At 36.0% G+C, this 25,528-nt stretch overlaps 1 protein-coding gene across 7 annotated transcripts in view; it reads left to right on the top strand.

The window, feature by feature from the left end:
• Arb2a (ARB2 cotranscriptional regulator A) overlaps positions 1-25,528 on the top strand; it is a 464,203-nt gene that overhangs the window by 140,049 nt on the left and 298,626 nt on the right. For 5 of the 7 annotated variants that reach the window (XM_059276570.1, XM_059276568.1, XM_059276571.1 and 2 more), the window contains one exon: positions 5,143-5,334. The exons of the other annotated variants lie outside the window; for them this stretch is intronic. In XM_059276570.1, the coding sequence (XP_059132553.1) occupies positions 5,143-5,334 (192 nt within the window). The remainder of the gene's footprint in view (positions 1-5,142; positions 5,335-25,528) is intronic. 7 annotated transcript variants of the gene reach the window in all.

Here is a 25,528-nt window from a genome sequence, read left to right as displayed (position 1 = left end):
TTATTCAGTTTCTGAAGAAGTAAATTTAGACAGTGTTAATTTAATCCATTGATACCATTGATATTTTTTCCTTTGACTATAATATTTTTGGCTCTTAGGAAACCTTTAATCATACTTTGGTCTTTAGATTTAAAGCACAAATCACAATTGTCTTTGTCATTGAGATTGTTTTATGATGGAACTTCATTAATTTTCTATAAAGAAAACATGAAATTAGAGAACTTTGTTTTATAAATTTGAAATTCTCATTTTAAATTTAGTGTACAAATTAAATAAGTTTAGAGAGATTCATGTTATATGAGACATGAAATTAGCACTGCATTTATTTTTGTTTAATAATTTTCCCTTACTTTGTAAATTAAAAAATGCTGTCTTTCCTTAATGGTCACGTTACATAATGTGGCAGCATTTGGGAAACACGTGATTGACAGTCAGTGTCATGATCATGCTTATGTTCTGCACAAGTATAGGATAATAAGCACAGAATGTTCTCATTTGCGGCATCTCCACACCATGTAGGCTGTTAGAGTTGTGTATTACCTTAATGACCTCTCTATAAAAATTTCATCTTGTTTAAATGAAACACCACTATTTGTTGTTTAACAATTCCTCAATGAATTGCTAAACACTACAAATTATTCAGTGTAGCCTCATTGGTCTGGGGGCATGAAAATTCATGTGTATTGGAATTGGCTTTTGTGTTTTCTTTTTAAAAGGCTTAACTCAATTGCTTGCCAGTGTTTTCAGATAAACATCCTTGTAGTCATTTCCAAATTATTGAGATAATGAGGAAAAACTGTTTTATTCATGTAGATACTTTGCTATATAAATTTAGCACTAACTTATACAGAGCAAACTGTATTTATCATGTTCAAAGTCAGTTTTCTGTTTTACTGTGGTCAGTGCTGCCCAATGACTTGCTCACGTATCACTCTTGCCATTTCATTACTAGCATTTCTCTGGGCTTTGTTTGTCTTCATTGTTGTCTTTCCTACTTTGAATTTCACACATTTTCAATCAGCTTTCCAACTGCTTAAGTAGTTTATTCATGACCTCCTTCATCTTTAATCTCATAAAAGTTATTGAGTTGAATTATAGGTTTTTTTTTTCTTTTCAAAAATAATTGTTCCTCTAGTTGTAAAGACATTATGCTGGAATTCAAAGGAGTAATTTTCCATTGCTTAAAATGTTGATTGAGATCTGGGGGTGGTGGTAACTTTTTATTATCCTTGCACATGGAGTTGGAGTCAGGGGGATTAAGAAAAGAGTTCAGGGTTGTCTTCTATTCTATGGCAAGCTTGAGGCCAGTCTAGTCTACACAAGACCCTAACTCAGACAAGCATGACAATTGTACTGTTTGGGGACTTGGTTTATTAAGGGCTTCTTTGTGACTGTCAGCATGGAACTTTCCATTAGATCCTGGTGGGCTCACCTGGGGGTATACAACTGAAGACAATGGCTGCCTCTCTCCACAGTCCACCAGTATTAAATGGTTCTATAGGTAGGAATAGGATACCATGAGCCTCCACCCCCAGGTACATGATTAATTCACATGTCCAGACTTGTGTAGGATCAGAGGAGACGGCCTCAGCTGTTGTGGGATTATGATTGCCATGGCTGTGTCATTTTCAGAAGATAGTATTTCATATTGGTCTTCTGGCTCGTATATTCCTGTTCCACCTCTGCAATGTTTCCTGAAACTTAGATAGGGGGGCACAAATGCTGTTTAGGGCTGAGCAATCAGCTGCCACTTATTCTCAAACCTAGAGCATCTATGAGTTTATGCATTCACTGCCATTCATTGCAAAGAGAAGCTTCTCTGATTAAGGTGGAGAATGGTATTTGTCTGAGGGTGTAAGTAGTTAGAAGGCAGTAGGAGGCCATGTCAGTATAGCTACACAACAATAGTGAGTGCCTCCCCATCCTCCAAGGCCTCAGACCCTCTCAGCCTCCGGCTTTATGAATTACTGGGCATGAATCTCCTCCTGTAGAGGAGACCCCAGATCCAATCAGAGACTGGTTGGTCATTCCAATAACAGATGTGCCGCCATTGCAACGGTGGACATATCTTGCCTAGAAGGTCAGTCAGCACTAGAGTTCGTAGGGCTTATATCTGGTTAAGATGGTTGATGCCGTTTCCTCCCCAGGAGCTTTCACAGTGCCTTTCAGGATTCTGAAAGCTAGGCAGTAGGGAAGAAGCTTCCGGTTCATTTCTTTCTTGGTCAGTCTATGTTTTGTAATGAGTGTTGTGTCCTGTCTTCAGCGATAGGGCATTATTAACTAGTTCTTGTGGATAATTAAGAGGAATAAATGGCAGAAGCCTGTATGGTTTTCAGGGTCTCCAAGGACTTTCCTGACCAATAATTCATAACGAAGTATTTCACATCTGTCACTGGCAATTTTGTTTAATAACCCTGGGCTTTTATGGACATTATGTGACTATGCAGAACATCTCCTTCTAGTTCTTTCAAAAATATTATAAGCCTTTATACACTAATTAAAATTTATTTCCATATGGGTTTTCATATCCCTTTCACTTTGTTTAATTTTGCTCCCTTACCCTATCATCTCCACCATCCTCCGCCCTTCCCCTCTTAAACATTCCCACCTCGGGATTCTCCCTCTCTGCTTCTTTTTTATCATTTATGTTCTGCTGTCCCTTTCTCCCTTAAGGAATCCCCTGCCGTGGCGGTCCTTGTCTAGTTTTCTTACTTCTCAGGTGTTTAAAAACATAACCTAAGATTCAGTGCTAGGATCTCCATGTGAGAGAGAACGTGTGGCATTGTCCTTCTATGCCTGGGTTGTCTCACTCAGTATATATTTTTTTCCAGTTCTGTCCATTTACCTACAAAGTTCATTTTTCTCTAGAGGTGAATAAAATTCCATTGTGTATACATACCATATTTTCATTATTCTAGGCCGATTCCACTTCCTAGCTGATGTGAACAGGACAGCACTAGCGTGCTGGGCAAATATCCCACCTTGTAGTAGGATACAGAACTCTTTTTACTACGTGCCCAGGACTGTTACAGCTTGGTCATATGTTAGTTCTATTTCTAGTTTGTTTTTTTAACCTCCAGTGTGGCTGTACCAGTTTGAATTCCAACTGACAGTGAATAAGTATTGTTGACCACATCCTTTACAGCATTTGTTGACATTTGCTTTCTTAATAATAACCATTCTGACTGACATGAGATAGAATTGACAATAGTTTTAATTTGCATGTTCCTGATGGCTATTGATGTTTAACACATTGAAAAATATTTATCAGTCATTTTTAATTATCTTTTTTTGAGAACTCTTTATTTAGATCTAGTCCATTTTAAAATTTTATTGTTTTGTTATATTTAGAATTTCTTTAGTTCTTTGTGTATTATACATATTAATACTCTGAATTATTTAAATTCTTTGCATCTAAAGGACATCACCACCAATAGTAAGATTCGATATTTCAAAAATTTGTTCTTTATTTACTGAGTACCTATAAGATGCTAGGCCCTCTTCTAGACTGAGAATGTAGCTGAATATAAATTATAAAATATTCCTTCTTAGGATTACATTGTAGTGGAGAGAGCAGAGGATGAATGAGTATACACACACACATACACACACGCACGCACGCACGCTCGCACGCCACACACGCACGCACGCACGCACACACATCTATCATCTATTTGCTTGCCTGCCCCCCCCCCCCCGAATGAATTCATTGTGTTTGATTGCCATATGTGTTATGATGCAGAATAAGACAGTGAAAGGGACAAGAGAACTCATGGTGAAATGTTTGAGATGTTAATTGTAGACACAAAAGGCTTTGCTGAGCACTAGTAACTATTCTTAAACTCAACCCATTCTATTCCTACTAAACCAGTTGCTTTTTGTGTTCTGTTTACACAAATAGCAGAATTAGATAATGAGGTCAATATTGTTTTAAAAGTAAAGTAGGCTTATTTTTCTATTCCTGTGCATTGTGAATGACTGGGAAAATTTAGATTTTTAAATTTTACATTGAATTCCAACATTTTGTGGAATAGAATGTGTGTGTTGTTCTAACTTTGATAAGTGTATGAACGTATGTTGTTGCTGGAGTGACGAGCTGGTGCAGTATGAGCATGAGATTGATCACTTATGTGTGTGGTTGTGGGTGGAGGACACATTACTAGTTGTCAGTTCTGGTTTCAACCTGGTTGTATATGGCTTCCATTCTGAGTACCGGACATTACTGTGTAGACGCTCACAGAGCTTGCTGTACATATGTCATAAAAGGTTCAGAAATTGGCATTCCTTAATATTTCTTGTATTTTTGAAATCTAGCTGAGCACCTGTTTATTAGTAATGCGTTAGTAACTGATACATAGATACGCTGTCAGAATGTACAGATTCCTGTTGTGTGTGAGCGTATATGCAGTCTGATTATTTACACTGTTTATTAGTAATGCGTTAGTAACTGATACATAGATACGCTGTCAGAATGTACAGATTTCTGTTGTATGTGAGCGTATATGCAGTCTGATTATTTACACTGTTTATTAGTAATGCGTTAGTAACTGATACATAGATAAGCTGTCAGAATGTCCAGGTTCCTGTTGTGTGTGAGCGTATATGCAATCTGATTATTTATACTGTTTTGACTATTGTATTTAATTAGCTATGGGATTTCCATTTTCTATTATAGGTGCTATATTCTTCAGTTATAGAATTATAGACTACATGCAATATAAGCTATAACTTGCCTTGTTTAAGTGTAATTTCTTAATTTATTGATGATTATTATGGTAGTGACTCCTCAAATGGATTGTGAGTAAATGTGGGTGAAAAGAACAGTTGGATAATATCTGAACTACAGGAAGCTTTTAAAAATTAGTTATTTCAATTTTAGATAGTAATACAATACTAAGTATATAATAAAATGTATGAATGCATGTTTTAATTATTCTTTTTCATGTGTATTTAAATTACTGTCTTGTGTTGCTTTCCACTGAATATGTGATTGCTAGATGTTCTTGACTATCTTCTAATTTAAGTTTTTTTTAATAATTCTGTAATACACATTCAATAATTTGTAGTAGCCATTAGTTGTTTTCTCATTGTGTGTATGTTCAAGAAACATTTCATTTATTATTTAATTTTTTTTGATTACAGGTAGATGCCACTGAAAGTGAACCAAAGAGTTTTATCTTTATGAGTGAGGATGCTTTGACAAATCCACAGAAACTGATGGTTTTAATTCATGGTAGTGGTGTTGTCAGGGCAGGTCAGTGGGCTAGAAGGCTTATTATTAATGAAGATCTGGACAGTGGCACACAGATACCTTTTATTAAGAGAGCTGTGGATGTAAGTGAAACTTCCTTTGTTTGGGGGGTATTTTATAGTTCTGTTTATTGCATATTGTAATTTTATTATGTCTTTTGCATAAGTATATTCGACGCATAATCTTATTACTAACTCATTATTTACCTTGCTTGTATGATGTTTATTATTTTGTAGTAATGTGGGAAAATATAGGAGCATTGAGCACATAAAGGTTTAAATGTCTTTAAAATGAGTACTTTCTCAGTTTTCTTTGTTTAACTATATGAACTATGAGTTTAACTATTATATCATATAGTCATCAACAATGAAAATACTTCTGACAGAAAAACAAAACTAAACATGTCTGTAGTTGGAAAGCTTTGCTTGGGGTAAAAATTAAACTAATAAGGGTAGAAATTAAAGGAAACTTGATGATTATGGAGAATCTGGTGAGGAAAAGTATAATAAGTAAATGTTTTTGGCATTTAAAAAGTATTTTGATGCCCACAAATAAAATGTTTTAAGGTTAAACAAACATATAAGATATCAGAATTTCATATTTCCTAAGTCCAGAGTTGTTCTAATGATCAGCTATTGTTTGAATGTCTCCTTCTTAAGTTGTACAGTGAGTAGCCGGGTATCACAAAGGATGAGTTTCTTTTACATGTAACGAGAAATAGTCCTCAGAAAAAGCGTCATCTTGTATAAAACATTTAAGTTAGAAAAGGTATGGAGAAATAGTATGTGCGCCCATGTATCCATTTTATTTCTAAAACTGACAATACATTTTATAATTAAAATTGGAACTACATCTTGGATACGCACTACAAAATCAAACAATAAATATTTAAATGTGTTCAGTTTTCTGTTGCTCTCAATATTATAGTAATAGTTAAGCCAAATCCTAGAGAATATTTTTGTTATAGATTTTACAAGTCCTCAAAATGCCACATATTGAGTTTTTTAATTGTTTATCCACTTGCCACAAATGTGCAAAGCAAAGAAACATGTAACTTTTATTTTGTTGCTAACTTTAATTGTGGTTTTAGAAAAATTGAAGTAACTGCTTATTCAGTTAAGAAATTAGGGCAATTAAATATTCACTTAATAAATTGAAGTGTATACTAAAATAACACAGGAATTAGTGTTTTTTACTGCCTCTCATTTTATGTTAAAGGTGGTGAACTCTGTCCGATGCTTTCACTTGTGGTTATAACACAGTGAGTGTCTGTATGTTTTAGAGAGAACATTACTTCCAAACTGTGTGTACAGTCCAATAAGTATTCGAAGGTAGTAGTAAAGGAGTTGGGAGCTCTCCGCAGTGAGTCCTGAGTGAGATGTTTCCTGTGGTTTTTTCACCCTGCTCTAGGTCACTTGCTTTGCCTGTTGTAGAGCATTTGCTGATAGGGTTTTCAGGTAAAAGCAAATGGAGGAAACTGATGTCTCCAGCCAGGTGGTGGTGATGCACACCTTTAATTCCAGCTCTTGGGAGGTAGAGGCAGGTGGATCTCTGTGAGTTAAAGGCCAGCCTGGCCTACATACAGAGAGGGTTCTAGGACAGCCAAGGCTACACAAAGAATCCCTGTCTTTAGTGGGGGGAAATGTCTTTGTTTGAATAGACCATTGATGTGTGCAGTCTTTTTGAATAACATTAGGATAGAAAGTCATCTTTTTCCTTATGTGGGAATAGTGTTTTAAGTATAACAATATACTTCTGCTTTGATTTCTTAACCATAGTAAGTCATGGTTCTTTGAAAAGAAACAACTGATTCTAAATATATGGCACGTCTAAGCTCTAGTTTTAGCTGGTTACATTCTCTTTATTTTTAAATATGAAATTTATTGTGTGAATTTCATCATGAATTTCTAAAAATATATATCATTTTCAAATCCAGATACTTATTTTTGCTGCTCTTTGTTTTCACTTGTTCTGCCTGCTCTGGGGATAGGGAGGGATGTATGGCATTTTTAGGGAAGCAGGCAGAGGAAGACCTATGAGGAGGAAGGTGCAGCCCCATTCTTAGCTGTTAAACATGGTAGCTCTGCTTTGATTTCATTATGTACTGAAATTTCACCTCAAGAAAGGTTTCCACAGTATAGAAAAGGTGAACTGCAGTTATTTGGTTTTTCCTGTCCTTTTTCATACAGTTATGAAAGTCAATTTTAATATTTTATAGGAAAGACATCATCTCTATGCAATGTGTATTCTTACTAGATTATTTATATATGTTTGGAATTTCTCAATTAGGTCCATGTTCTAAAACTGACAATACATTTTATAATTAAAATTGGAAATACATTTTGGACATGCAACTACAAAATCAAACAATAAATATTTGAATGTGTTCAGTTTTCTGTTGCTCTAATCCTCTCCAGCAGGGAAGCCATATTTAAGCATTTTATGAAAAATACTATGTTTTAATCTATGGCTCCACTGTGGCCAATGTGGGAGTGTAAAGTTGGTCACCTTATAGTTCTCCAGAATTTCCTGGAATCCATATGTCATGATCAGAAAATGATAGGTGTTCCATCCTTTGCATTTAGAGCTCAACTATAAAATATATATTAAGATTTCATTAGGGAGGAATGGTACCAATCAAATAACTTCCTGTAAGTGCTTATGCGGTCTCCAGGGTTCATGTTTTTAGTGTTTAATAGTGTTTAATTGCATAATACATAACTCAGCTAAGAAAGTTTATCATATATCCACACATCAAAGATTCAACATCTCTATAATTTGTGAATTACTGTTTGTTGTTTTTAATTACCTCCCCCCACCCCCGTCTTTTAAGGCATTTCTGTTTCCGTGTGTATAGGAAGAAGTAAAGTAGATGACACTTAAATACTAATAGATTTAAAACAAATCATTTTGAGTTTAAGGAGACACCTCACTGACTCCTTACTTTTCCTGCTTTGGCTGATTGAGTTGTACTGTCGAGGAGAGCTGGGTGTGGAGGTCTCTGGAGATTGAGATGACGAAATATGAGTTCAAGACTAGCCTGGGTTGCACAGTGAGGCCTAGTTTCACAAAAAACCAAAACTAAACAAACAGTGTGTTTGGGAAACACTTTAGTACAGTGGTTCCCAACCTTCCTTATGCTCTGACTCTTTAATCCCGTTCCTCTTGTTGTGGTGGTCCCAACCATAAAATCATTTTCATTGCTACTTTGTAACTGTAATTTTGCTACTGTTATGAATCATAATGTAAATATCTATGTTTTCCACTAGTCTTAGGCGACCCCTGTGAAAGGGTCATTTGACCTCCCCATGGAGGTCTTGACCACCCATAGATTGAGAACCACTGCTTTAAGAGCTATTTATTGATCTGTAAAGTAAAAATAGTTCATGTTTTAGAATCTTGTTAAAGCATAAGTTGCTTTGGGCCCTCTGTCTTTTCATCAGAAGGTCTTATTGGGACTTGAGAATTCTTATGATGGGCAGAATGTGTACTGACTGGACACGGAGACCAGATGAAATACCTCCTCCATTCGCATAGCAAGATTTAGGCGTGCTCATGTCACTTATAAAAATACCTTGATCTCTGTATCCAACCAACACACATCCTTCTGTGTGCTTTAAATCACTTCTGGAATACATGCAATGCCTATTACAATGGGGATATTTGTTACACTATATTTTTAGGAAATAATAAGGAAAATGTCTGTCTGGGCATGTTCAATGTAGAGTAAATGTTTTAAAATATATTTTTATCTATGATGAATCAATCCACAGATGAAGAATCCATAAATAAAGCTATTATATATGTTTTACTCATTAGGCATAATTGATGCGATGCACTTGGTGGCGGTAGTATTTGTGGAAGTTGGGATTTGGATGTAATGAAAAATGAGAATTGATAATTTTTTAATTTTTAATTTTTATGTCCTTTATAATAGTAGATGTTTTGAATCTCCATTGTCTTCTCAGTAATTTTGTAACATGATGAAGTTTAACCAGATGATCTCCTGGCCTAAGTTCTTCGTCTGAGAACTGTTTGGTTTCTTGTAGACTCTTCCAAACTTCATCTGCCCCTTTCTTGTTGGGCTACCTCTGTCTCACTCTGAGACTGCCTTAGTTGTTTCCTTGATCCTTTGCTTTCTTGATGTATGTCCTTCTTCATTGGAGCCACCAGAGTATCAATAGAAAATAAATGTGTATGTGTGATGTATGCATGTGTATGTGTTCATATATATACTTATGTGTGTACAAAGGCGTGTGTTTAAACATGTTTAAACATGTCCAGAGGTCAATGCCACCTTTCTTCCTCAGTAATACTCCACATTATTTTTTTTGTGTGTGTGACAGTGGAAGCTTGCTAATTCAGCTAGACTGACTGGTCAGCAAACTATTGGGATCCCCTTGTCCATAGGCATGCAGCACAGTGCTCAAAAGTTTTCTATGGGTGTAAGGATATGAACTCAGGTCTCATGCTTGCATAAATACTTTACCGAACCCTTCCCAAAGTGCTGAAAATAAATTTTGAAACCTCTTTCTTAAAAATTTCCTCTAGTCTACTTGTTCACTTCATTTTAGTAATTAATTAGCTATTATCCTTTAAGCTAAAATAATTTTTATTCTGCAATATGAAAACTTTGTTCTTTTGTAGCATTCAGTGTTGTAGTTAAAAGTTTCAGTACCTTTCATTCTTTTCTGTGAAAGCTCCCATTTTTGTCTGAGGTGTTAAGAAGCAGGTCATATAGCTCTGAAGACGTTTCCTATTAGGGATGGTGATACCTGTGAGCCCAGCCCAGGGGAAGCGAAAGCAGCATCGCATGTGTGACTTGATACGGTTTATATAATGGAACTACATCTGTAAGCAAACGAACAGTCAGCAGCTTTGTGCTACTGTTTGTGTTGATTCTGATGATTTCATTCTTCTTTCTGAATCTCGTTCTGTGTTATGAGATGCTAGAGTACACCTCTAGTTGTCTCAGCCTTCTGCTTTTATTTTCATCTGTATTTCCTCCACTTCCTGAAATGATAGTTACTTTATCCCTAACCATTCTCTAGAATTTTGGGTTTAGTTTTTTTTTTTTTTTTTTTTTTGTCACAGTTTGGAATGGAGCCTTTTTTATTTGTTATGAAGATATTTTTGCTTATCTCACTTGATTTCAGCTCTGTTTCTTTCTCTTTATTTTCTGCTCTCATGGAAGTATGCCAGACTACCTCTCTGTCAAGCTCTGGGAGGGACAGAACTCTTATTTCTTATAGTGCTAGCCACAAAGTGTAAGATTTTGATTTGGGGGTTTTGATTTGGTTATTTTGGTGGGAGAGCTGTAATGATACCATTCAAGAATTTATAGTTAGTGTCCCTGTTTTTAGGTGTGAAGAAAACCTTTACTTTCTAAGGTAGGAGGTGCTCAATTTTTGAGTAATTTTGGATTTCTGTTAGTAGGTTAGATACTTCTTAGTTATTATCTGTGTTTGCAGGTAGCTAGCTGAGTTTCTAATGTATAACCAAGTCAGCAGTCACGTCTCCGTTCAGTCTTCACAGACTTATTCACATCCATATTGTCTACTTTTTTCCCTCCCTTTTATTTTTCACTATATTTTTAGTGAAGTACATATGAAGTTATTAAGTACAATTTTTTGAAAATAAATAACATTTTCAATACAGTATATTCTGATTATGGTTTCCCCTCCTTCATCTTCTCCCAGGTTCTTCCCACATCTCAACCCATCCAACTGCATGCCTTTTTTCTCTCTTTAAAAAACAAACAGCCAAATAAAACAAACAAGCAAACAAACTGGAGTATTAAAAAAAGCACAAAACACACACACACACACACACACACACACACACACACACACTCCATAAAAACACAAAATTGGAAACCATAATATATAAGCAAAAGACCAGTAGGGTTGAAACAAACAAACGAACCAAAAAACCAAAACCAAAACAAAGCCTGAACAAAGCAATAGGAGACAAAAACGAAAATACCATTGAGTTCATTTTGTGTTGGACATCTACTGCCCTCAAGTATGGTTTGTTTATTCATTCAGTCTCTCTTGGAGAAAGCTAATTTTTCATTGCTAGTGGTTATCAGTTGAAGATAGCTTCTTGATTAGCGATGGGAGCTTGTGTCCACTTTGTGGTTGTTCCAATTACAGATAATTACTTTATAATTTGTATATTTTTGAACAAATCATGTTAAAGAATATTTCTAAGCAAATACTTTGTGAACTTCAGTGGATGACTTCCTTCTGTAGCAATAGTCATGCTAGAACATTTGGAAATTTCTCGTAAAATTTCTATGGTTGTAATGGGATCATGTTAAAGAAAATGCAGTTGTTACTTGACTTTGACATGAGTTACATACACGGGTAGTGGAGTTAGAGTTTTTGGTTTGTAAAATATTTGCTTCATTTTTAGTCAACTGGGGATTTTCTGTTGTGGCTATTGACATTTAGATTGCTTTTTCTTATATCAATTTTGATTTTCCTCCTTTTGGACAAGTACATTCATAAAACACATTGACTACAAGATTAGAATTTTATTTTATGAGTGTTTATGGAATTATTATAGATGTGTATCTACAGTAGGCTATCCCTCACCACACACACTGGTAATTGAGACACAAGCATTTTGGTAATGCCATAAGTACTAACCTCAATTCTTAGTCCTATCACTAAATATTGTAACATCTTGATATTTCAACAGAAGTATAAAACAAATTTGGTCACGAAACTTTTAATAGGATTATAAGAGGTAACTGTATTTGTGTCAAGTAGTATTTTTTTAAACATCAGATTATCAGATAATAAGCTGTTTCGTGATAAATTGATAATGTTAAACTTAGATTTTGGTGTGAATGTAAATTGAAGTAATCTTTTTACATGGAAGTTTAGTAATGTCTCTCAAAATTTAATATCCCATGACTCTAAATTCTACCTGTACTGATTTATACCAGAGCAATGCACAATACACAGTTATTCCCAGCAATGGCTCATAATAATTGCTAACTACCTAGTGCCTACCAGTAAAGGACTATTTGAATAAATGATAGTATATTTATATTGTGTATAGTTTTTAAGAAGAATATATATATATATATGTGTGTATGTGTGTGTGTGTATGTGTGTGTGTGTGTGTGTGTGTGTGTGTGTGTGTGTGTTTTATTTGTGTGAATTGATGAGGAGTTATTAAATGAAAACTCAATAATGACTTTAGATAACCAGTTGGTATGCTGTTACCCAGGGAAGACTATTTCTCCCACTCTTCAACATTCCTTCGTTGTCTGTAGTTCTTCCTGTAGAACTGAAGCCTTCTGAGCTTTCTCCTTTCACATTAGCATGTTTATTGGCATCATCTTTGTACAGGACATGTTTAGGCAGCCGTGATGCTGAGACTGCATAGGTATAGAGTCTGACATTTCTAGGAGACACAATCTCACAGTAAACTTACCCTTCCTTTGGCTCTTACAGTCCTTCTGTCCCCTCGTCTTCAGTAATTCCTAAGACATAGTTGCAGGAGTTGTTCTGTATATGTATCAGATGGGACTAGGCTCCACACTTCTATATTAGAAGGAATATGAAGGGGAAATGAAAAACGGGGAGGGGATCTAGTTAAGTAGGGGAGAGGGAGGTACATACAGAAGAAGGAAGAAAAAAGGGTAAAATAACAGCAAGGATCTCTGATAAAGTCATAAGTAAGCATATTATTAACTACCTACCTAGAATACTTATAATGCATGTAAGTAAGTCAGTGTCTAGTGAAATTTTCCCATTTGTGCTGACCATGCTTCCTTTAAGAATCATAGATATCTAACAAAAACACCACAGCAAGCATGATATCCCCCTTTTGAGTTGTTGGGCAGGGCGGTCCAAGGTAAGTTTCTATTGCCAAAGACACAGGGCCTAGAGGTCCCTCAGCTGAACTGACTTGAATTCCTCCTCCCTCAGGACCAGCTTTCCAGAAGGCTCTATGCAAGCTTCCAAAGGTGGGAAGCAGCTAGTAGTCCACCCAGCTATGACTCCTATAAACCACAACACCCAGCATGGCACAGTGCAGTAGTGACAGGTGCATTCTACCAATAACCAACAGCTCTCTAAGTGGACTCCAGGCCCATTCATGAAGAGGGAAATCGTGTCTGGTGATGAGCACCTAGCCAACTGCCCAAGGCTCGTGAAGTCATGGATCATAGGAGAGCCTCTAACCACCACTGAGTAAACTAGCACTGTCCCTAACTGCTTTCTAAATACAGATCTTCTACCCATGTGTGAGTGCAGTTCTCACCCAGAGTCAAGGAACCTTCGCTTTGCAACAGACACACCATGACAACCACTGCCGACCAAAATCTATTGTAAATCTTCAGAAGGGGCAAAACAGATGATGAGAGAGAACCCCTGCTCTATGGTCTCCAAACATGCTAATGCCTGTCTCACAACCTAACACATCTTCAACTACTACAGAAGTATCACTAGATGTTTATGCAAGAAATCATCGTATTCCTTGAGTTTCATCCCAGCTTTTCTTGTTTGTATTTTACTTTTATCTCTGAAGATGTTCTCCTTTTATATTTAAAAAGATTTTCTGTAATGTATTTAAATATGTTATTTTAATATAATAATTTTTAATAATTTTTAACATTAAGTCAATGACTGAATATAGAATTACAGCCATCTCCTTTAGATACTTATTTTTCTCACATAACAAGAGGTTTAATTGAAACAACCAAAGTTGACCTCTTAAAATTTTAAGACAGTTGAAGCTTTCTTTGTATCTGATTGAATGTGGGCTATTAAACAACAGGTTGAAGCCAAAATTGCAAGTTCCAGATTTCGAAAGTAGACTGTGAAGGAAAATTCACAAATAATTAAAGACTATATATTTCTATAATATAGATCATGAAAAGATGAAGTAAAATTTACCCAAAAGATTAGAAACTCAACACATTACTGAACTCACACAGTATGAGGCCACAGAAGCCCCTGTGCCCTCTAAGAAAACAATGAGATGACAACTATAATGTTAGGAAAGAGGTGCTGAGGACAGCCTGTTCCTTCATGACTTCAGCTCCTGGCAGAAGGCAGACCTACCTGTGACCTGTGGCAGGTGCATCATTACCTTCCACTCCTGTCAAGACAGTTCAGTTTTAAAGTCCACTTACCTCATGGAATTGTGGTCTTTGTTTCTGAGGTGCGTATGATGAACTGTTCTGTGATAGTTCTTTCTTCATGACTGACTGTATTGATGAACTAATTTACTAGCAGGGGTTATGCTAGAACTCTAGCTCTTTCTGTAGTAAAGGGCAGAATTAGCAATAACAGCATGCTGATATTATCACATCATGCTTTAAACAAAGTATTCAGTATGTGTGTATGTCCATCCATGGGTATACCTTATCACATGTGGAGTTAAGAGGACAACTTTATTTCCTTCCAGTGTGTAATGCCAGGATTCAAACTGAAGTCATCAGGCTTGGTGGTAAGACCTTTCTTGCTGAGTCATCTCATTGGCTTGTGACAGTTATTAACAGGCCTTGTCGCTTCCTCTTCCTGTGGCTGTCCCTTATCACTCATAACTTTCAAGGAAAACCTAGGTTTATATTTTTTTAAATTAAGATCAAGAGAGAAAGTAATGAACTTTATAATGATTAGTCACCATTGTAACATGAAAGATAATTCAGTTGTAGTTTGGCCTTCTGATTTCTAAATTACATGCAAATTTGAACTTCTTTGTTTTAAAAATAATTTTTCTTGGCTGAAGTTTTTGCCGTATTAGGTTTCTATACTACCCCTCAGATGGCCCTTAGTTTTAGCTGTCCCTTCCTGTATTCCCTCCCTCCTCAACTCTTCCCAGTTTGATCCGCTCATTCTTGTCCTCCCATGTCTTGTCCATCCCTAACTGTCTATTCTATTTCCTCTTGCTAGGAAGATTCATCCTTACTCTGTACCTAACAATCTGTGATTATACAGATTGTAGCTTTTTTTTTTTTAAATCAATGACTTAATACCTATGAGTCACATATAAGTGAGTACATACTTCATTTGTCTTTCTGGATCTGGGTTACTTCACTCAGAATGATTTTATTCTATCTTCATCCATTTCCCTGCAAATTTAATGATGTCATTTTTTTGATGGCTGTGTAATATTTCATTGTATAAATGTACCACATTTTCTTTCCATTCATCCTTTGGTGGACATCTGGGCTGTTTCCAATTTCTAGTGTTATGAATAGAGCAGAAGTGTACATTGATGAGCACATGTTTCTGAAGTAGGATGTAGAGTCCTTTGTATGTATAACCAAGGGAGGTATAGCTAGATCTTTAGGTAGATCTACTCCCTGCTTCCTGAGGAACCACATCTCTGATTTCCGTGGTGGCTGTACAAGTTTGCACTCACTCTAGCAATGGAAGAGAGTTCTCCTTTCTCCAAACCCTTGACTGCATGTGCTGTCATTTGTTTTATTGATCTTGGTCATTCTGACTGGTATAAGATGAAATCTCAAAGTAGTTTTGATTTGCATTTACTTGATGGCTATAAATGTTGAACACTTTTTTGTTTCTCACCCATTTGAATTTCCTCTATTAAGAATTCTCTGTTTAGATCTGCACTCCATTTTTAATTGAGGTATTTGTTTTCTTGATGTCTAGTTTTTTGAGTTTTTGTATATTTTAGATTTTATCCCTCATTTGGATATGGAATTGGTAATATTTTTACCATTCTGTAGCCTGCATCTTTGTTTGAATGATGGTTTTTGCCTTACAGAAGCTTTTCAGTTTCTTGAGGTCCCATTTGTTAATTGTTGCTATTAATGTCTGTGCTGTTGGTGGTATACTGTTCAGAAACTCTTAAGTGCTAGTGAGTTCAAAACTATTCCCCACTTTCTCTTCACTGTATTCAGATTCAGTGTATCTGGACTTAAACATTGAGGTCCTTGATCCCCTTGGAGTTGACTTTCGTTTAGGCTGATTTGTATGATTCTCTTTGCGTTCTTCTACATGTAGCCATCCAGTTTGACTAGCAACATTTGTTGTAGATGTTGTGTTTTGCCCAATCAGAATTTCTGACTTCTCTATCAAAGATCAAATCCATAGGTCTGTGGATTTATGTCTGGGTTCTCAACTCCATGCCATTGATCAACATGTCTGTTTTTATGCGAATACCGTACTGTTTTTAATACTGTAGCTTTGTAGTACATCTTGAGATCAGGGATGGTGATATCTCCAGCAGTTCTTTTATTATGCAGGATAGTTTTAACTGCCCTGTGTTTTTGTGTTTTCATATGTAGCTAAAATTTGTCCTTTCAAGTTCTGTGAATAACTGTGTTTCCATGAAGAGTGCATTGAATCTGTAGATTGCTTTTGGTAGGATGACTGGTCAATATATTAGTCTTACCTATCCATAAGCATGGGAGACCTTTCCATCTTCTGATATCTTCTTCAATTGTTTTCAATGTCTTAAAGTTTTTTTATATGTATCTTTCACTTGCTTGATTAGAGTTAGTCCAAAACAGTTTAATTTTTTGAGCCTATTTTGAGAAGTATTGTTTTCCAATTTCTCATTTGTATAAAAAAACCTACTAACTTTTGCACGTTAATTTTGTATCCTGCAACTTTGCTGAAAGTGTTTATCAGCTGTAAAAATTTCCTGGTGGTGTTTAGGGGACATTTATGTATACAATCATATTGATCTCCTTCAGTTGTGTTATTGCCCTAGCTGAGACTTCAAGTACTACTATATTGAATGTATATGGAGAGAGTGGACAGCCTTGTCTACTTTACTGATTTCAGTTGAAATGGTTTGAATTTTTTTTCATTTATGTTGATGTTGGGTGTGGGCTTGCTGTAAATTTCCTTCATCATATTTCAGTATGTCCTTTGTATCCCTTATCTCCTCCAGACTTTTATCTTGAAGGGGTGTTGGATTTTGTCATGATTCTTTACTATGTCTAATGAGATAATCATGTGTTTTTGTCTTTCAGTCTGTTCATATATGGTGTATTACATTTATCAATTTATGCATGTTGAACCATACTTGCATCTCTGGGATGAAGCCTACTTGATCATGATGGATATTGTTTTTTTTAATAAGTTCTTGGTTTTGATTTGCAAATATTTAATTAAGAATTTTTGCATCTGTGTTAGTAAAAGAAATTGGTTTGTAATTTTCTTTCCTTGTTTGGTTTTTGTATTGTTTATATATTATTGCCTTGTAGTTAGATAATTAGGCAATATCCCTTCTCTTTCTATTTGTGGAATAATTTGAAGACTATTGGCATTAATTCTTCCTTGAAGTTATGATTGAATTCTGGGCTTAATTCATCTGGCCCTGATAGTATTTTTATTGGGTGATGTTTAATTACTGCTTTAATGTCTGTTTAAACTACTTATCTGATCTTGATTTGTCTTTGGTAGGTCATCTATATCAAGAAATTTATCCATTTATTTTAGGTTTTCTTGTGTGGTGCACAGATTTTTGAAAGTATGTCTTTTAGATTATCTAGAATCCTTGGTGTCTGTTGTGATGTCTTCTTTTTTGTCCCTAATTTCATTAATTTGGATCATCTCCTTCTGTCTTTTAGTTAATTTGTCTGTAGGTTTAACAATTTTACTGATTTACTCAAAGAATCAACTCTTTGTTTCATTTATTCTTTCTATCTTTTTTTTAAATTTCTATTGTGTTGATTTCACCCATGAGCTTGGTTGTTTCTTGTCCTTTGGGTGTTATTTCTTCTTTTTATCTAGAGATTTCAAGTGTGCTGTTGTTAATATAAGAACGCTCTAATATTTTGATATAGGCACTTAGTGCTATAAACTTGCCTCTTAGAACTGCCTTCTTTGTGTCTCATAGATTCGGATATGTTTTATTTTCATTTTTATTGAATCCTAAAAAGGTTTTAATTTTTTTCTTAATTTCTGTTTTGACTCACTTCATAGTGAGTTATTCATCTTGCGGGAGTTGGTAAAGTTGCTGTTGTTGTTGGTATCCATTTTTAATTCATAGTGACCAACTGGGATGCAGGGTTTTATTTATTTTTTTGTTTGTTTGTCTGTTTATTTTGTGTCTGTCCATACTTGCTTTGTGTCCAAGTATGTCATCAATTTTGGACAAAGTTCCATGATCTGCTGAGAAGAAGGTATTTTCTTTTGTGTTTGGGTGAAATGTTCTATAAATACCTGCTAGGTCCATTTGATTTATGACATCGTGTACGTCCAGCATTTCTGTTTAGATTTTGTCTAGATGACCAGTCTATTGGAGAGAATGGAGTACTGAAGTCACCATCTATCAGTGTGTGAAGGCCAATATGAGACATAAACTGTAGTAGTGTTTGTTTTATGAACTTGGGTGCCCTTGTGTTTTGTCCCTAAATGTTAAGAATTTATCCTCCTATTCTAGCCCCTTTTGCATCTATTCATAACTATCTATTCTATTTGCATTTCCTAAGGAGATCTATCTGTTCCCTTTAATCTCTTACTCTATATGTAATCTAATCTCTGTGGTTCTATGGATTTTAGCTTGGTTATCATTGTCTTCACAGCTACTATCCACATATAAACAAATACATACTACATTTATCTTTCTGGGTCTGAGATACCTCCATCAGGATGTGGGGGTTTTTTTTGTTTGTTTTTTATTTTTTTTCTAGTTCCATCCATTTGTCTGCAAATTTCATGATGTCTCTCTCTTTTTTTTAAACAACTGAGTAGTACTCCATTGTGTCAATGTACATTTTCTTTATCCATTCTCCTGTTGAGGGACATCTAGGTTGTTTCCAATTCTGGCTATTATGAATAGAGCAGCAATGAACATTTTTGAGCAGCATGTATCTCTATGGTAGAATGAAGCATGTTTTGTGTACATGCCTAAGAGTGGTATTGCTGAATCTTGAGATAGTTAGTCTCATTTTCCTGAGGAACCACCACACTGATCTCATAATGGCTGTACAAGTTTGCACTCCCAGCATCAATATTTAAGTGTTCCCCTTATTCCACATCCTCCCCAGCATGAGCTGTCTCTTGTGTTATTATTAGCCATTCTGACAGGTGTAAGATAGCATCTCCAAGTGGTTTTGATTTGCATTTCCCTGAAGGCTAAGGATGTTGAACATTCCTTTGAGTGTTTCTCAGTCATTTGAGTTTCTTTTGTTGAGAATTCTCTGCTTAGGTCTGTACCTCATTTTGAATTGGGATATTTGTTTTCTTGATACATGGTTTCTTGGGTTCTTTGTGTATTTTGGATATTAGGCCTCTACCAGATGTGTAGTTGGTAAAAATCCTTTCCCATTCTGCAGACTACCACTTTGTCTAAATAACACTATCCTTTGCTTTGTGAACTTTTCAGTTTGAGGTCCCATTTATTAATTGTTGATCTTAGTGCCCTGTGCTAATGGTGTTCTGTTCAGAAAGTCTTTTCATGTGCCAATGTGTTCCAGGCTATTCCCTGCTTTTTCTTTTAATCTATTAGGTTTAGTGTGTGTGTGTGTGTGTGTGTGTGTGTGTGTGTGTGTGTGTTTAAATATTAATTTTTGTCTAATTGCTAACTCTTAAATTCCTGAATTTTAACAGTTGACTTTCATGAACCCAAATGAGGTGGTTTCAGCACACCACTGTTTTTATCAAACATAGGATCTTTATTCATGTAGCTAAAAATTAAAGCTTTCTCTGTTTTTACCATCAGCAATATTATTTTCTAAGTATTTTGTTCCTAAGTTCTAGTTATGAATTCTAATTATTGTATTTGTATAACACAGTCCTTACTGCAGTGAAATGAGCAAACTGCAGTGAAATGAGCAACTTACACAACTCCTTAGAATATCCTAGATGAAGCTCTCAAATTACCTTTTGAGTTAAAACAGCCAATCACAAATAGTGTGGCTAAAATTTCACTTAAATAAAGTTCAAAAATGCACAAAACTCATGTACAATATTAGAAATGAAGATGGAATGAATATGTAAGGAAGTGACTTCCTGAAGTGATCATCAGAGGATTTTTTTTCAAAAATATTTCTACTGATTCTCTGAAAATTCCATATAATGTATTTTGATCATATTCATCCTCCATTCCTCCCCTTAATTGCCCCCAGGTCCATTCTTTCTCCTTTACTCCCATATCATTCTTTCATTCTTATAATAATTTATTGAGTCCAATTTGTGATACCCACATACTCATGGCTATTGGGGCATCTACTAGATCATGGTTGGCCTACCATGGGTCATACCCTTATAGAAAACCAATTCTCCCAGTAGCTATCTGTTGTCAATATCTCCTCCTTTAGAACTGGGACTTTATGGCCATTTTCCCTTTGTATGCAGGAATTTTTGTCTAGCTTGATCTTGTGCAGATCTGATGCAAGCTGCCATAACTGTGAATGTATATGTATTCATAGTGTGCACCACTTGCTGTATCCAGGAAACACTACTTTGATGCAGTCATTTACTGCTTAGGCTCTATCCCCTATTTCATGATTATTCCTGAGTTTGGAAGGAGAATGCAAGGTGAAGATGTCTCTTTTAGGGCTGAGCACTCTATAGTCTCTTATTCACTGCATGATGACTAGTTGTACATCTTTGCATAAGTCATGAACTACAAAAAGACCTTCTGTGATGAGAGTTGAGAAATGAACTAGTTTATGGGGATTAGTGATCAAGTCATTAGGAGTTAGTTTAATACTGTGTCCATTCAGCAGATTAATAGTAATAGGGTCTGTGGTCTTTCTAGTCACAGGTTCTTGGCACTCATAACCATATGCATTTCATCTTGTGGAACAAGACTTAAATACAAAAAAAAAAAAAGAGTGTTTGGTTACTCCTATAACATTTGCGCCATTATTACACTAGTGTGCATTTCTTGCTGAGACATTAATGTAGCTCAGAGGGTTCACAGCTAGGTAAGATTGATAGTTACTTTCCTACTTTCCTTCTTCCATTATGTCTATAGCACCTTCTAGCACTATGAAAGGGAGCTAGTAGGGCTAAAGCTTCCAGGATGGTATCAATTCTCTTTCTCTGTGGTATACGACTTGAGTTAATGGAAGATTCAGCAGTAAAGTCTTACCATTCTAGTTCTGGAGGATAACCAACAGCAATAGCCATATCCTGTAATTTTGGATGGTGGTAGTAGTGGTCTACGTGATCTCATTGACCAGTAACTCCAAAAGTAATAACTCATTTCTGGCACTGGGCTTTTTATTTGATAGTCTGTGGTTTCTCTAGAAGGAGTATCATTTCCTAGTTATAGAGTAACTCCATTTAACACTTGGCATTGTGTGTGTGTGTGTGTGTGTGTGTGTGTGTGCGTGCGCGTGCGCGTGCGCGTGCGTGTGCGTGTGTGTGTGTAGACTATGGGGGACTTTAAAGCATCAGAGAGACTGCTGATGGTGTAAAGAGAGAATTGGGAATATTAGAACAAGAAAAATTAAGTTGGGTGGGGTTGCAAGGGCAGGATAGAGGATGGAGTATGAAGAAGAATAAATAATACAAAAGACCTTTGAAAAGGCCACGGAAGCCTAAGGTATTCCTTTTAAAATAAGCTTGCTTGGGAACATACTTGCTTAGTGAAGTTATTGAGCTATGTGCTGAGTAACTGTGCACTTTTTCCATGTATAATATTGTTATTAAAAATCTAAGAGAAAAATATTTTAATATTAGAATTGAAATATGTGTAAGGAAGCTCGTCATTTGGAGTATTTTATGGACAATAGCTGATTAAGCTCATTTGAGATAAATTCAAAGCTTATTCTAGGTAACCACAGACTTTGGCTTTCTCCTTTATGGATTTCAGTATTAATAAAAATTTTTGCTAAGCTTGAACTCAGCCTATTCTCTTTTTATATTGTTCCTACTCTTGCATTTTTGTTGTTATTTGGGGTCTCCTACTTCCGTTGATCTCAAGGACTATGAAACTAATATCTGAAGCCTTATTTCTAATCTTTGCTTGTTGGAATTTTTCCCTATTCTATTCATACATAAGCACTTTAGTCTATATTTTTCATATTTAAGACAGGGTCTCTTCATGTTTAAGCCAGGATGGCCTTAAACTCATGCATGTTGTAGCCAAGGATGTCCTTGATTTTATGATCTTCATACAGAGTACTGGAATTATAGGTGTGCACCACAATGCTCAATTTATGCAGTGCTGAGGAGTCAAGCGCAGAGCTTCTTGGATGCTGGGCAAACAGTTGAAAGCTAAACTACGCTCCAAGCTCTGTAAGTCACTTTCATGTCATTGGTATAATTTCAGTAAAAGCAATGCTGTATATTTTGATTTGAATGTGGCACCATCTCCACAGTCTCTGTGTTTGGACACGTGCTCCCTTGCTTTTGGTGCAGTTTTGAGAGGCTACAGAACCTCTAGTGTCAGTGGCTTGGCTGGTGGTTGTCAATCACCAGGGCATGGGTTTGGATGATTATAGCCCAAGTCTTGCTTCTGGTCCAGGTTCTTTGTATCTTGTCTACCAAAATATGGGCAATCTGCACAAGCTGCTGGTGCCGAGAACAGAATTACCCGAACTGGGGCCTGGAAAGATGCAGTTAAGAGCATGTGCTGTTCTAGCAGAGGTTCCAAGTTTGATTCCAGTGTCTTTATTGGGTGGTTCATAAGTGCCTGTAACTATGCTCTAGAGTATCTGACACTCTCTGTGTGGATACATGCAATCATGTTCACACATGCAGTCACAGACAAACACATACATTCAATTCAAATTTAAAATCTTCAAAACAACAGAGAAATAAAAGAATCACCATAGATGCCCTGCCTTTCTTATCGTCAGGACTGCATTCCATGAAACTGAGTCAAAATGCCACTCTCCTCCCTTGTCTGTCAGAGATTCCATCACAGTGATGAGGAAGGAACCTGAGAGAGGAAAGTGTGGCCCATTGTGTGTCTTCTACTGTGTAAGAATTAAGATTAGCGTGGGCATGCTCAGATAGAGCATTGGTTGAGATGAGTTACACAATTATACAAATGTGACTGCAGCATTTGTTGGCTGTTTTTACTGACTCTCACTGTTGCATCAAGTACAGCTTTCAGTTTTATACACAGCGGTTATTTCTGTTGTTGGTATTGTAGCTATAGCTTTTCAGTTCAGATGCTCATAAGAATGCTTTTCAGCACCTATGTAGTATAAAGCTCATTACATTCAAATTTGAAGTCACTTATAATTTCATGGAAAGATTAACAACAGGAAGTTTCAAATCCCGTTGGAAGTTGGAAATCTTACAGGATATCTGTGCTTTCTTGGTAGTTGATGGTCAGTATTGACTCTGTAAATAATAAGGTACTACTATGTTTTGAGGTTTCTGAATTTGTGATGCCTAGTTAAAAAAAAAAATCCCAAGGTCAATTTGATTCTTAGTTTAGCTCATCTAAGTGTCATTTTCCTATCTCATAATTGGATATTATAATCTGCTGATTGGTGACGCCAGGTTGAGGCTGCTGGTATAGTGTGACAGGGTGATGTTGTATAGTCATGCTTGCCAGGCCTTCTGTGGACATCCTCCAAACCCATGTCCATGTGTGCTTTAAGAGTATATGTGAAGTGACTTGTAACTGCTGGCTGACATTCTGAGGAGATTAAACTTCTTTTAACAAAATTTTTTTTTTTTTGCTTCCTTTGGCATAAAATAGCCAATATTCTTGCTTTCCTAAAGCAACTTGTTTTCTTTATACACTCAATGTTTCCGGTGTTGGCACACTTATTTTGCACTAGTTTCTCTTGCGTACAGAATTTTTTTGCAGCATAAAGGTTATAGGCAAATAGCCAGCTGTCACATTCCTGAGGTCCGCTCGAGCACCCACAGATGAAATGCACTGTTTTGGCTACATACTGCTTGCCAGATTGCTAAACAGATGTTCTAGACTATAATTCAGAAGAGTGAGGCCTTGTGAAGCGTTCCCTGAGAGTCACTTCTGACATCCCCGAATCATTTATTTAACAGTAATTAGTTCTAGTAAAACTGAAAAGCTATAGATATGTAAAGAAAATTATTTTACAGTGTGTAGTACTTGTTACATGATTCGAAACTTGATTTTGTATATGATTCCAATGGTAAAAACATTTTAACGTGGATAGACATTGTAATTCTTTTTACTTAAAAAAACGTAGAGACTATTAGAAAAACAGTATTAGCAAAACAACAACAAAAACAGCCTTTCTTTTTGTACACTAGATAGACCACCTGTTGACATTGTGTAATTTAAGAATCTTACATGTTTAGACCTTGGAACTTTTATGAAATATTAGTTTAATGGTATGGTGTGGTGTGGTGATATTTTGTTTGTGATCTAACAAATAAAGCTTGCCTGGAGATCAGAGTGCGGAGCTAGCCACTATTGGCCAGGCAGTGGTGGCACTCACCCTTTGTTCCAGCACCTGGCATCTCATGCCTTTGATCCCAGCACTTGGGAGGAGGAAGCAGGAAGTGATATGGCTGGGTGGAAAGAGGAAGTGATAAGGATGTGGAGACAGGAGCTCAGCTCTTTCAGTCTGAGGATTCCTAGAGGTAAGAAGTCTTTCTAATGACTGGCTGCTCTCCTTCTCTGATCTCCAGATAAGTTTTATTTGTTAGAGCACAAACAAAATATCACCACAGGGTGGTTATTTTTTTTGACGCATCTATTATTAATGTATTAGCATAGGTAAAGATTTAAACTAGATATTTAATTCTACTCACCTAAAAGTAGGAAAAAATTGCAGAAATTATGTATGATATACTCAGATATCCCAATCTAGAGATTTATCTTCCCAATCTAGAGATTTTTTAAAGGAGCCACAGAGGTATTGTGTGTGTTGATATATTTCACTAATATTCATTATGATTTGCAGAGATGTATTGTACTTCAAAATGTGTAAAATCCAGGATTTTGTTATGAGAGAAATTCTTCTGCCACCCTATTTATGGAAGGTGAGAGTAAATACTAGGAATAAACATCTAAATCTTATTATGTTTGCCTGTGGATGGACTGAATATAAAGGTTGTGACTGTGTGCTGGATATTATGGATGCTTATAACAGCCATATCAACCAAACAAAATCTCAGTGTGAAGAGTCAAACTCTAAAATGGCCTCTCCTTTCTGTTTAAGCAGTTGTTGAGCATTTTCTGCTTCATACTTTGGATGAATAGCTTCCCATTGGCACCGATGCAAGGGCCTGATTTCTTCCAGAACTCAAGAAAATTAATCAAAGGTGTAAATTTCCAGAAGCCACCCTGGTTTTTAAGCTTAAGTGGATAATTTTGTTAACTGTTCACAATTCCCAATTTCTGCTGGACTAACTCTGCTTTCCAATA

This window comes from Peromyscus eremicus, chromosome 11 (assembly GCF_949786415.1).
Source record: "Peromyscus eremicus chromosome 11, PerEre_H2_v1, whole genome shotgun sequence".
NCBI lineage: Eukaryota > Metazoa > Chordata > Mammalia > Rodentia > Cricetidae > Peromyscus > Peromyscus eremicus.
The sequence above is the reverse complement of the archived record's forward strand: the minus strand, read 5'-3'. Positions and strand labels throughout refer to the sequence as shown.